Source organism: Erigeron canadensis, chromosome 6 (assembly GCF_010389155.1).
Source record: "Erigeron canadensis isolate Cc75 chromosome 6, C_canadensis_v1, whole genome shotgun sequence".
Taxonomy (NCBI): domain Eukaryota; kingdom Viridiplantae; phylum Streptophyta; class Magnoliopsida; order Asterales; family Asteraceae; genus Erigeron; species Erigeron canadensis.
The window spans coordinates 21,444,770-21,458,324 of record NC_057766.1 but is presented as its reverse complement, the minus strand read 5'-3'; the positions used below and the strand labels follow the sequence as shown (position 1 = coordinate 21,458,324).

At 33.7% G+C, this 13,555-nt stretch overlaps 1 protein-coding gene and 2 non-coding genes across 3 annotated transcripts; 2 read left to right on the top strand and 1 right to left on the bottom strand.

Annotated features, from left to right (window-relative positions):
• Window positions 1–986: 986 nt before the first annotated feature.
• Window positions 987–1,148, top strand: LOC122606364. The gene has a single exon (XR_006324877.1). It is a non-coding gene; the product is annotated as a U1 spliceosomal RNA (small nuclear RNA).
• Window positions 1,149–4,252: 3,104 nt separating this feature from the next.
• On the top strand, window positions 4,253–4,414 carry LOC122606375. The gene has a single exon (XR_006324887.1). It is a non-coding gene; the product is annotated as a U1 spliceosomal RNA (small nuclear RNA).
• A 1,311-nt stretch (window positions 4,415–5,725) lies between these two features.
• LOC122606153 (protein trichome birefringence-like 8) lies at window positions 5,726–8,500 on the bottom strand. Its single transcript, XM_043779115.1, has 4 exons — window positions 8,088–8,500; window positions 6,671–7,063; window positions 6,397–6,555; window positions 5,726–6,149 (listed from the first exon to the last, which is right to left on the bottom strand). The coding sequence occupies exons 1-4, from the start codon at window positions 8,471–8,473 to the stop codon at window positions 5,822–5,824; spliced, it is 1,266 nt and encodes a 421-aa protein (XP_043635050.1). The 5' UTR covers window positions 8,474–8,500; the 3' UTR covers window positions 5,726–5,821.
• Between the last annotated feature and the right edge of the window lie 5,055 nt (window positions 8,501–13,555).

Genomic DNA, 13,555 nt, shown 5'->3' with positions numbered 1-13,555 from the left:
AGTCATTTCTAATTTTCTATATAACCCAACAGAAAGCAAGGATAATCAGGTTCATTATTTGACGTTTGTTGGGCTGATGCAGGGATCACGATGTACCATGAGGAGCTCTCGAATGTTGAGTGGTTTAGCAAGTGGCAATTACACCAGGAGATAAAATATGACCACAAAGAATCAGCAAAAGGGCAGTGCAAGAAAAGATGGTTTGTGGATTCATCTTGACAGTTACACATGATGTAAGTTTTTGAGCCCACCGTGATTTTCCGCTGTGTAAGCTGATCCATAGTGGGAAGTCGGTTTAACTCAAGACGCCATCCAAAAATGTTTATCTTTGGTGGTGCAAGTCGGTTCCAAGGGAAAAGCCAGTGGGCAGGTCCGTAATGAGTTGATTGGAGGCAACTTTTGAGTCACTTTACTGTAAACAAACCGGAGGAATCATGTTTCCAAAGCCGATAATCCTATTAGTTAGATAGGGTAATATGAGAGAGTTTCTATAACATGTGTTGAAATTGGATTAGTTCATTAATTGGGCAAATTATTACGTTCGACAATATATATTGAGTTAACTTATAAGATAATGTAGTTTGGGTTTACAGCTTTAAATTCTGTTTTAATTTAGTTGACGCATTGACTTGCCTACCTATGAACTTGTCAATGATACAAGATCTTAGATGATCGACGTCTCATCTCACTCATACCTCAAACATCATTGTGCCGAGATAACCTGATTTTGCTTATAACATTAGTGCACTTTGCTTTTAATTCATATAATAGTATATCTGTGTCTTATAACTTTGTTACATGATAATATGTTGTGAATCGAATATTGTAAGGGACGACTATTATAAAAATAAAAGAGATCAAAAAAGAAGTACTAAATGTGATAGTAAAGTTAAATAAGAAGTTTGTTGAGCATCCCACATCGGTTGAAAAAGCAAAGTGCAAGGAAGGGGAAGCAGTATAAAAGAAAAAAGAGGGAGATGGATTACATACTTACCTGGATGGGGTCGATGGATGATCATAAAGGTCCATGGCCTAGGTCAGTGACTTCCATTGCACTTTAGGATGGGTGCTGCCCTAAGGTCGGTCCAAGTGGCCGAGCCTACATCATAATTTGTGGCAGCGGGGGCTTGCGTTCGCGCAGCCCCTGCACAATTACAAAGTCCAATTTTTATAATACTTATTAGAGGCATGTAAAGTGGAGCCTTGTAAAGTGGTCGAGCCTAAATCATGGTTTGTGAAAGTGGGGGCTTGCGTTTGTGTAGCCCCGCTTGTTAGAGGCTTGTATAGTGGTGAGTCTACCTCATGATTTACGCTCGCGCAGCCCCTGCACAATTACACAATTAGTCGGTCTAAATCTTTAGATTACTCATTAGAGACTTGTATGTTTTCTGCTGACCTTTGTATATTATCTTCGTTTTTGTGTAAACTGGGTAAAGTATTTGTGTAACTTTTCATGAATACACATTATTGGAATTGGGAAAGACAATGAAAGTTTTGATTAAAGTATGAAACCTACTTTTGCAAGTCGTTTTGTTGTCAAATTCGAAACTTGAATCTTTCAGATGATCACAAGCAATAAATTTAAAAGAATCTAGTTTTATGTCTTTGTGTCTTTGATTGAATGTAACGAGGATGCCATCTAACATGAGTGTGTTTTATGTTTCCTAAATATCGTATAAGTCAATATTGCCCAAAACATGTATCATTGAGAGAGACTTTTCTGATAGATGGAAACGAGCTTAAAAATAATACCACACGGTTGCCTTTACAAAACAGTTGAAGGCAAGCTACAATGTGGGTGCAAGTTTCTTCAATCAAATATTGAAAGAAAAGCAGCAGCCCCATCCGTTTGAGCCGCAGAACTTAAAAAAAATAACAGCGGTTTCAGAACACCATCCAAGCCAACGCCAAAAGCTGATTGAGAACACTAGAAACGCTTCTAGACAACGTCAATACATGTTTTATACGTGATGATGAAGTTGCAACTCATATGGTGGAAGCAGAACCACAAGAACTATGCTCAAAAAACCATTTTATACTTACATATAGTATTATACTCGTAGTAGGTTAATTAAATAAATTTAAGTTCGTTAGTTGTAATGATATATATACAAAATCATGATGTATTTTATTTGTTAATTAATGAAAATGGAAAATTTCTCGAACTCTCTCTAGTTTGTTAAATGGATCACCCATATCGCAAGATCAAAGTTGAATAGTTGAACTAGATATATAGGAGGTATGCTACAAAGATAAAAACCAATTGAGTTACAAAACATTGAACTCAATGAGAAACAAAGTGGAGAGTGAGCATTATTGAACAAAATTGGAAACGAACAAAATTTTTTCAAGGCAGGGCTTCAATCCGTATCTAGCCAACTCATCGAACTGTTGGGTACGACAACACGGTTGCCCATGTTCTAGGTCACTGACTTCCCTCGCACGGAGGACTAGTCGGGGTGATTATCTAAGGTTACCCAGTAGTTGAGAGCCTACATCATAATTACCCAGTAGTTGAGATCGTGGTCGAGAAAAATGTTACGACTTAGTGATTTTCGAAAATTATGATTATTTAAGAAATCAATGTCTGTTCATGTCACTTAGGAGATTTGTAAATATGTTATCAATTATTAGGTAAACAGTTCGGAGGTAATGGATTTGATATTTTTTGACCCATTCCCTTCTTTCTAATACAGAAAAAGTATCAAACCATCTTCTTGTATGTTCAAGCGATAAGGTAAACCACACGTTCCTCATGTTCCATGATCAGTAGCCCATACACAAAGCATCATAGAAAAAACTTCTAGCCACACGGTACACTTTCCCTCTTGATCACCTGGTTTTGAATCCACCAGACAAAAGTTGAGCATATAAAAGGTCATTCCATGTATCAGGGATACCGGGTAGACACTAGACACAAATGGCTACAATCTTGTGGAGCCGATTGAGGTTTATCTGGCTCACGGTATTGTGAAGGATGACCATCATTCCTTATAGCTGTTAGATAAGTAATGTTCAAGAATTGGACATTTTGTTTTCAAATTTCCTTCTCTTTGACCAAATTCATAATTATCTGATTGTTTAAAGGTTCACTCTCTGGCTTTTCGTAGTCTAGTTCTGGTGCCTTACTATGATCACAATGGCCACCAGTGTTCCATTCTCCATCCCTGCACATAACATGTTTCTTCTTAGTGCATATCAAACACTTTAGTCTGATTGTTTTTGAACGCTAGAAGTGGAAAAATGTGAGGGTTGATACTAGTTCGTGACCAAATAGGTCATAAGGGGCCGGATTGGGTTTGATCGGCGGATTTCTTGTTCTTTTCCACCAGTTTTATGAAAAATAATAAATTAAAACATGTTTACGAAAATATGCTATATTGGTACTACATTACTAATCTAAAGCATCTAAATACATTACTGTACTATAATTTTTGAATGTTACTTCCATCTTTCCTATGATTGTTTTTCTGTCAGATAAATTTGCTCTATGAATACGCCCAGTTTTATGTTTGATTTGCAATTCGGTGGCAATATATATGCCGCATACGCTACATGATTAACTATGCATATATATCCGCTTTTCAACTGTCTGAAATATAAGTATCATATTACCGATGAGTCTCAAACATACGACCAACATTTTAAGAAATCAATCGGGTGGAGTAGTAAAATCCCAAAATAACATTAACCAATTCATTGGTACATGTTCATTATGTAAATGCAACTCTTGTTAATTTGTAAAGTGAATCAAAGATTTCTTCTTGTTAAGTTTTGCATCTCTGGGAGAGTAAAGAGTTGATAGGTATATATACAGAAAGTGTAATCAAAGTCCTGAACTATGCTTTACAATGACAAACCCGAAAAGGCTTTAAGATTCAAAATCTCGTACATCAATATATGAGATGGTTATTAATTGGATAATTTCAACAATATATATTGAGTTAACTTAGTTCACTTCGCTTTTTTTTTGTGTGTGGATCATTTGCTCGCAACAGGGATCTAGTTCACTTTGCTTTTAATCTACAATATATATATAACATTATATCTTTGTATATAAGTTTGTTTCGTGATCATGATATGTTGTGAATTGAATAAAAATATTTTAGAATACGATGTTAAAAAAAAAGGAAACAGATTTAAAAAAGAAGTATATGTAATAAGAGGTTTGTTGAGCATCCCACATCGGTTGAGAAAACCAAGTGCAGGGGAGGGGAAGCAGTATAAAAGAAAAAAGAGGGGGATGGATTACATACTTACCTGGATGGGGTCGATGGACGATCAAGAAGGTCCATGGCCTAGGTCAGTGACTTCCATTGCACTTTAGGACGGGTGCTGCCCTAAGGTCGGCCCAAGTGGTCGAGCCTACATCAATATTTGTGGCAGTGGGGGCTTGCGTTCGCGCAGCCCCTGCACAATTCTATAGTTCAATAGTTTTTGACGGCTTAGATCTGTAAAATATAGTGTTTTTGGAGTCAAACTCGAAGCTTCGAATCATTTAGAATCTTGTTTTACCTACATCTTTGTTGTCTTTGATTGAATGTAATGAGGATGTCAGTTTCTTTTTAAAAGGTCAAAATCACTAATGCCTAAGACCTTTTTAAAGATGCTTTTCTACAGAAATGGAAACGAGCTCACTTTTCCGAGGCAGGGCTTCGATCCATATCTGGCCAACTCCTCGACCTGTTGGGTACAACCACACAGTTGGCTTTAACAAACGAGTTGGAGGGATGAAAGTCAAAAGCTGATTGACAACACCAGAAATGCTTCTGGTCAACGTCATTATAATACATGTTTTATACGTAGACGATGAAGTTGTAACTCATATGGTGGAAGCAGAACCTCATGAACTATGCCCAAAAAACCATTTTTACTTGCATATTGTATCATAGGTTTAGTTAAGTAAATTGTAGTTCATTAGTTTTAATAAGGTATATATAAACCCATGATGTAGTTTCATTTGTCAATTAATGAAAATGGAAAAAATTTCAGGACAGAGAGGATGTAAATCACCTAACACTATGGTTAATAAACCAAGGTCTCTGCGTGTTGGGCCTAATACGCTGAAATATGATTAGATACTTACATGGTTCAGTGAGTGATTAATAAGGCCCATGTTCTAGGTCACAGACCTCCATTGCACGACCGACCGGTCAGGGTGATGTTCTACGGTCAACCCAAGTTGTCAAGCCTACATCATAATTACTTATTAACTTTATGCACCATGAGCCTCAACTGAAGATAGTAATGTATAATTATAGTTGATAAAGAATAGGCGAACAGCCATGAATCGTGTAGCTTGAAGTTTTCATGTGATTCTTATCTACAGAAATTTTTGCGTCTTATTCGTCTACTAATCATCAATGACCTTCTGTTTCCTGACAACACGCATACAAAGAGACTCGCCAACACACATAGTCCTCTTTCAGGATCACACGTACAAAGAAATCCACCAACAGTCAAATATTATCTCAAAGTCGATTCAGGGACCCAATTATGCGCTGCAGTATATATCTATATATAATTATTAAACGATGTTAGTTCTTATTAATTAGAAGACATCTACAAATTACAATCATGTCACCAATTGGTTTCACAGTATACCATGTTATCCATTATAAGGTAAACAGTTTGGAGGAAATGGATTTGAGTTTTTTTTAACCCATTCCCTTCTTTCATATACAGAAAGAATATCGAACCATCTCCTTGTAGGCTCAAGCGATAAGGTAAACCACACGTTCCCCATGCTCCATGATTAGTAGCCCAAATACGATGCATCATAGAAAAAACTTCTAGCCAACTGGCACACTTTTCTTCTTGATCACCTTGTTTTAAATCCACTAGACAAAAGTTGAGCATATAAAAGTTCATTCCATGTGTCAGGGATACCGGGTAGACACCAGTGGCTGCAATCTTGTGGAGCCGATTGAGGTGTACCTGGCTCACGGTATCGTGAAGGATGACCATCATTCCTCATAGCTGTTAGATAAGTAATGTTCAAGAATTGGACTTTTTGTTTTCCAATTTCCATCTGTTTAACCACATTCATAATTATCTGATTGTTTAAAGGTTCAGTTTCCGGATTTTTGTAGTCTAGTTCTGGTGCCATGCTACGATCACAATGTCCACCGGTGTTCCATTCTCCATCCCTGCACATAACATGTTTCTTCTTAGTTCACATAACCAGTATCACACTACCACTCTAAATTTCGAATGAAATGATTTTTGTAAGCATCTAAATACACTTTGGAACATTTTCGACCCGTTTAATCCATGGGGCATGTTCCATTGTTCAAGGAATTATATTTTTTGGAAGTGATTTCTATGTATATAGATTAAAGTTATCACCTTGTAACATCTAACAAAAAATAAGATCATATCATGTTAGTTACTCACCTATAATGTACAGGAGAATAGCTTCTAAAGAAAATGTGGCTGGTTTCGGGATCCAAATTCTTGAAGGCCCATAACTTCAATGTTTGCAGAGACTTCCCAAATGCCTCCATGACATCCATTGTCATGTTCAATTTCCCTTTTTCCTGGAAATACCACCCCCTACAGAACATAAAAAAAAACATGATCAGTACAAAAAGCAATTTCCATCTATTCACATGAAATAAGGTCAATTTAAAGTTACACATATCATGTTGATAATAGTTGTAACACTTACATTTTGTGTGTTTTGTCTTGGTTCCACCAGTGACCCGCGCTGAAGACAAGAATGTTTGCTCCGGCCCATTTTGAAGAGAACCGGTGTAGTTTATCAACCCTAATGGCCCGTTGGACTTTTTGAGACGCAGTTTCAGGTGGATCGTCAATGACAACAAGAAAAGGGACACGGTAGTATTGGATGGTTAAATTATACTCTTGAAACCGGATGGAAAGGAAACCTTTGTGTTTGGTTATGGGGTTTCCGCGCTCTTCATATATTGTGGATGAAGGATTTGAGACTCCTTGTGAAAGCATACATAGTAGAGACTCCCATTGATTTCTTCCAATGGAGTCTCCAGCGAAAACTATTCTTCCGTTTCTGCTTCGTTCGAGAAAATCTTGTGCATCAAATCTGTTCCCATGGGTGGTTAGAAACATATTTCAGTTCTGTTTATATATGGGATATATAGTTATTACACTTAGGTAGACATTTTTTGTAATGTGTACTCGTATTAATCATAATCAGTTTTTAAATTAACAAACCTGATGTGTAAGTGCACATAAACTTACAATTAACCAGCTAATTTATAAGGTAAGAAATCTATTATCAATTTCATGAAATGATAATAAATAAAGTATCAAAATGCTAGGAGTTACAAGACCTTAATTTGACAACGTTTCTGTTAGAAGGAACCTAAGACAACACCAGAACAAAGGCAAATGGGTCTCTTGATGTAACAAGGCCATTTTTTTCAAAGAAACTTTTTTGACATTCTCATGATATAATTTTCAATATATTTTTCTTCTTAACATAAAAAGCTAAGAAGTCCATATATTAAAGGATTTTAGATAATTGAAACCAGGCATAAATTTTCAAAACATAATTTAATTACTATGTGACTAATCTAAAGTGAGCTTGACTTTTCATTCATTTTGTGAGGGTAAACTTCATTCACAACTAATTTGGTTTGAAAACGTTCATCTTAAGTAAGAGACATTATTAATGATATATGTCTATTTATATAAAAATATCACATGGATCCAAGAATAAGAAAACAATATATTAAGAATATACACATGCACACCAATTTAATCACTAGGACAGACTCAACAAGTCATAGTTTCAATTCATAAAAACTTATAACTCGAGATTCACAAAGCTAGAAAGGTGCTAGTATAATTATAAATAGAGTATTATATAGGCAGAAATATACAAATTAATTATAGAACTATGCTTACAATAGGCTATGTATACAATAGGTTATGAGCATTAATATTCTTTCAACCATAGAATATATCAATAGCTACCTCGAAATACATATTCTATACAAAATAAAATTCCAAACCAATAAAAAAAGCCATGCATGCAAGTTTAATATTGCAAAAACAATTAATTAGCCACCAATAGAAAACTAACTAATATTCATACCCCATACCTTGGTAGATCACATCCATGAGGTTGCCATCTCCATTTAACATACTCAACATCTTTCCGGCCATTACGGTGGCATCGAAAACCCGGGTCAAGAAATGGGCAATCCTCATCGTACTTTTGGGCCGGGTAAGTTTCGTCCCAAACCCATTGGCCATATGAATAATCACATGATGTGTTTTGGATTTGGGTATCTTGTAGGGTTTTGGAGAAGTTAAAAGGAAGGAGAAAATGAGGGTAAAAAGGGTTAAGGAAGTTGGAAAAAACAATAGAGGTAATTAGAAGAAAAATGAAGAAGATGAAAGCATAGGCGAATTCTTTTTTATTAGGAAATGGTAGGATGAAAAAATGGAGATGTTTTTGGGGTTGTGTGTCTTGATGAAGATCCATTAGAAGAGGAGGATTTGGTTGAATGAGGATAATTTTAGCCTTTTAGGGCTTTGTTTTTGTTTTTGGTAACTTTTGAATGCCTATATATATATATATTAAGCTAAAGATATTTAGTGGGGGAAATTAAGATTTGAGATTTTGATTCTCGTGTTTTTAGAGCATATATTAAGGTATTTTACATATTGCCCCCTACTCATTTCTTATGTATAAATTAATGTTTAAACTTGTATCTGTATGATTTTTTTTGAACAGTCAGTCGGTATTCGACATCAGGGGAGACCTCACCGTATAATGATAAAGCGCTATACGTACTCTAGACTACGAGATGTAGACCATAAGCCGTTACAGGTGATTCAAAGGAAAAACCCCCAGGACATGTCATTCTAGAGAGTCGAACCCATAACTTGGGGTAAAACCAGGGATGACTCCAGCCAGTTGATCTAGCCTTCATTGTCGTATTTGTATGATAGTAGTGTAAAATTTGTGGAAGCATTAAATGGAGGGATAAGTGTTTTTGGAACATATATTTTGGTCGGTCATTAGCACTAACAACGTCGCTGACTGCTGAGCACCTCTCGCCGTTGCTGGAAACTTCAGTCAACAACCAATAATATAGAGGTGACTGGTTTGGACTCGTAATCCTAAGGCGATTGCCAATTTATAATCATACCATCAACAAATATGTTCACTAGCAATATAATCTTTTAGTTGTGTCGGCGTGCTTCTTGCAAGGCAGAGACAACCAAAACAGACATTGTGCTTAGAACCATATAAAAGAGCATGATTTCAAATATTTGGGTCAAGATGTACATCGACTTCTATGTATGTACGCTCTACACCTCATACATTGTATCAAGTACAAGTTAGCTGTAAACGCTCTAGAATAACTAAAGTTCTATGAGCTTTGAATAAATCATCATCTTGTCATTTCAAAAGATTAATGAAGTTGTTTACATCATAACGTATGTTTGGGCTTTGTCCCAAACAAAAGTTATATCTAAAGTTATAAACTTATAATAGCTCAAAGAATGAAAGTTCCTGATTAAGAACTAAAGGGATCAATTACGGTATTGGTAAAAAGCACCAGGGCTCGGATGATAGTTTTGGGCTTCGTCTTTCATACAGAATTTTTGAAGATGATAAAAGATTTTGGAGTATTGTTTGTCAATTTTCCTCACTCCCCATCGTGCGTTTGACCTTTTGATTATGCTCTCAACGTGCTACTGATGTAATTCGTTTATGTTTTCAAAGTCGAAATTCTCTCCTTTGTTTTCACTTATTATTTATTTATTTTCTATCTATATTTCTATGGATTATTATATTATAAAAAGAATAACATTTTATTTTAAAAATATTGAAAAATATATAATTCTAATTTACTACTCTTTAAAATATTTTTACCTACACTACGCCCCTAACATTAATGATTAAATTACATTATCAATCTTTTATCTTTTAAAATATCTCCATTAACCATTTACATCAATTATTTACATCACTCGACGTGTCATCTATCACCAACAGTCGTCCCCACCATAGTTGTCGACTCGTAACTTTTGAATCGACTCGAAAACATGATTTTTGACTCGTCACTCGAAACGTGACTCGACTCGTAAGAGTCTGAACATTTTTCTATACTACTTAATATTGTATAATTATATATATTTGACATATTCATAAACAAAATACCAGTATAAGCTAATTATCTTAATACTTTATCAAAATATTACATATTCAATATTTTTGAGTCATAAACTTAAAGTTTATCACCAAATTCGTACTAAAAATATCAAAAATATATATATAACATACAAAATAATGTAACCATAAATATGATATATAAGTATATAACCATATTATCAAACTACAACAATCATAAATCACGACTCGTATTGACTCGTTCCAAATTCACACCGCGACTCGTAAGAGTCAGGAGAAAAAAGAGTCACCCTACGAGTCGCCTTGTTTTTGCTTTAAATCAACTCGACTCGTAAGAGTCTAACAACTATGGTCCCCAACACCACATCATCGTCGCCACGACCACCGCCGCATTGTGCGGATAATATGATAGTAACATTTATGTATTTTAAGACTTTTAAAACCCAAGATTCCAACCCACATGGATTCTTTCAAAATCAAGGATTTTATCATTAGAGAATCAACAATTGAATTGTCAATATATGTATTCCATATATGTATAAATTTATATTTATGTGATCTTTTAACTTGAAAAACAGTTGATCCCAATATAATGCTTATAATAATGCCACTGACAACATTTTGCTATCAATAATATAAACTTAGATTATAAAGCGCGTAAAACGCAGAAAAAATTTATAAAAGAAAATTAAATTTATACCTATAAAAAGTTAGCACAGCGGTATAATAAATACTTAAAAACTATTGAAAATGACATAATATTAGAATAATGATGTAAACCGGTTGTTTTTTTTCTTTCCATAAATCAACCATAGTATAAATATAATTTCAAATACTAAGGTTTGATAGTGTTTTCTCATCCACATGACAAGTGCTTTTTAGTTTTATGTAGTATCACAAATGATTATATGTATAAAGATTACAACATACGTTTTTTCCAGTGAATTGAAAGCTAAAATGGTTGGTCCAATGCATGGAGGTAGTTAACTACATATAGTATAAAACGTTATAAGGATTCATGGTATCTACAATATAATTGGATACAAAAATAGTTGTGGTTTTGTAGAAGCTGATTTTATGCCTATGATCCACAAGCATGTTAACTCCTTCATTGAAGCCATAGTGGAGTTATTGATTTTCCTAACGCCTCCTTCATTAAAGTGGAACTCAAATGAGACAATTTTTGAGTTGTACTTATATGTCTGCTTCCAAAATAAGACAATTTTAAACTAGATGTTTCAAGATTCATTGAATACATCGATCTTAGTCATCCTATCGAACACAATTTGATCTGCCATAATATTGTATATAGTGATATGGAAGCAAATATGTAATCTTTATTATGCTAATGTGTAGTTGATGTATAATATTTATACATTTTTCATATAACGATAATGACTATTTGTTACAATATCTCCTATGAGCTCATTCAAATGTTTCACTATAAACAATAACAACCCTATTTTTCAACCTTAATGTAAGATGGATCATAATATTACTTGACATAAATTAAGCAATTGCAAATACAAATGCTAATACTTATTAGAAAATTAAATATTGAAAAAAGTTAATACGATGTATCGCCATAGTTTTTTGAAACAGTCATTATTTGTTAACAAATCGATCAAGAAAGCGTATTTTTTAATAATACTAATCTATAAGAACATTTATAAGAAAATCAAATATGAAATCAAAATAAAACTAAAAGAAAAATAGATGATGATGTGAATCAAAAGGGTATCCAAAAAGTTAGATGTATTAAAAGGTATCTAAAAAGTTGGACATAATTAGTTTTTATATGATTAGTAGAATGTTAATTAATAATATGTATTGTTGGAACAATTTATCCATATTTGAAGGACTAAAAGAGTATTTAATTAAAAGTTGAGTAAATGATGATGTCATCATCTTGATTACTTAAGAGTGGAGAAATAAAAAAAATAAATTAATAAAGGATCCATATTACTTTATTTTTAAATTAAAGGTTTTGTTTTTAGTATTTATTAAAGATTAATTTATTAACCTAAAAAATAATAATAACTTTATTAATGTAAATAACAACACTTCAATAATAATACTCCCCCGTCCCATTTTAGTTGTCATGTTGACTAACTTTGGCCTTAAATAATTTTGTTTGTACTATATAGTAGTTGATGAAACTTATATGAATGAAAAGTACATTAAAAACCCAATCCATTCATATATTTTATATCAAATGTTACATGACACAAACAAAGTTATTTAGGGTCTAAATTAGTCAACATGACAACTAAAATGAGAGGAAGAGAGAAATAATATAATGCCTTTCTCAATAGTTATATTAAAAAAAAAAAAAAACTTATATGGTCTATTGATAACAACATAAAATATAGTAATTGGCAAAACCGAAATTTACGGAAGAAAACCCATACAGAGAAGCTAAAACCAAAACTTGCATATAAATATATAATTAACTGTACAAACCAAATGGCAAATAAATTGTAGTTATAATGATGAGTTGACGTAGTGGTTTGGAGTTACCTTGGTGACCTATAGGTCTCAGGTTCGAATCTCTATTTCACCAACTTTGAGATATAAGTAGTCGTTCTATGAGGATTTGACTTGGTTATACTCAGGTTCAAGTCTGAGAGGGCAGAGTTTACCTTTATTAATTGTCGTGTCTTTTGGCGGATTAGTAGGGTTTTTTTTCCCCATTGGGTATTTGAAATAGACATTAAGACAACGTATGTTAGACCTCTCGCTGTTGAATCACGACATGAAATTTCAAACAAAATTCACCTTTCAAAAAAATAAAAATTACTCCTAAAAACTAGAAATACCCGACTTATACCACATCACCATTAATGATTAGCTATACTTCTTTTAAATGTTTAGTTAAATTTTATTGCCATTGGAATGATACTTCAATAGTTAACGAATTTTCCATTTTGATTTCTTTGTTGAGGGTGGAGGGTTTAAATGTTGCTACATGTAAATATGATGAGGGGACCTTACCAACACTATATACAGGTACATGGGAAAGCAAATTTGTTAGGCGTTGTCGAGATTTGATTTCGGCGTGCGCGCATCAAAGTTGAGGTTAGCCGCTTTGATTTTTTTAAAAAAAGAGTTAAGTTCTATTATTTAATTAATTATTAATTTAAGGGGTTAGCATATCTGCTACAGATAATCTCGGTTGCTCCATATGAAATTCAAGGAGGAGGTATTTAATTTAGCATATATCTAATTGAAGAAGAAGAAGCGTGAGGGTGTTAACGGTTAGCATATCTGATTTTCCTTTAATTTAATTAATACTATATGTCTATAACCTTAATGGTAAAGATATTAATTTTGAAATCACCTATAAAATTATGTTAATTCATTTTTCGATGTAACGCACAATTATTAACACCTCTAACAAAAAAAGACTTAATCCTATCATTT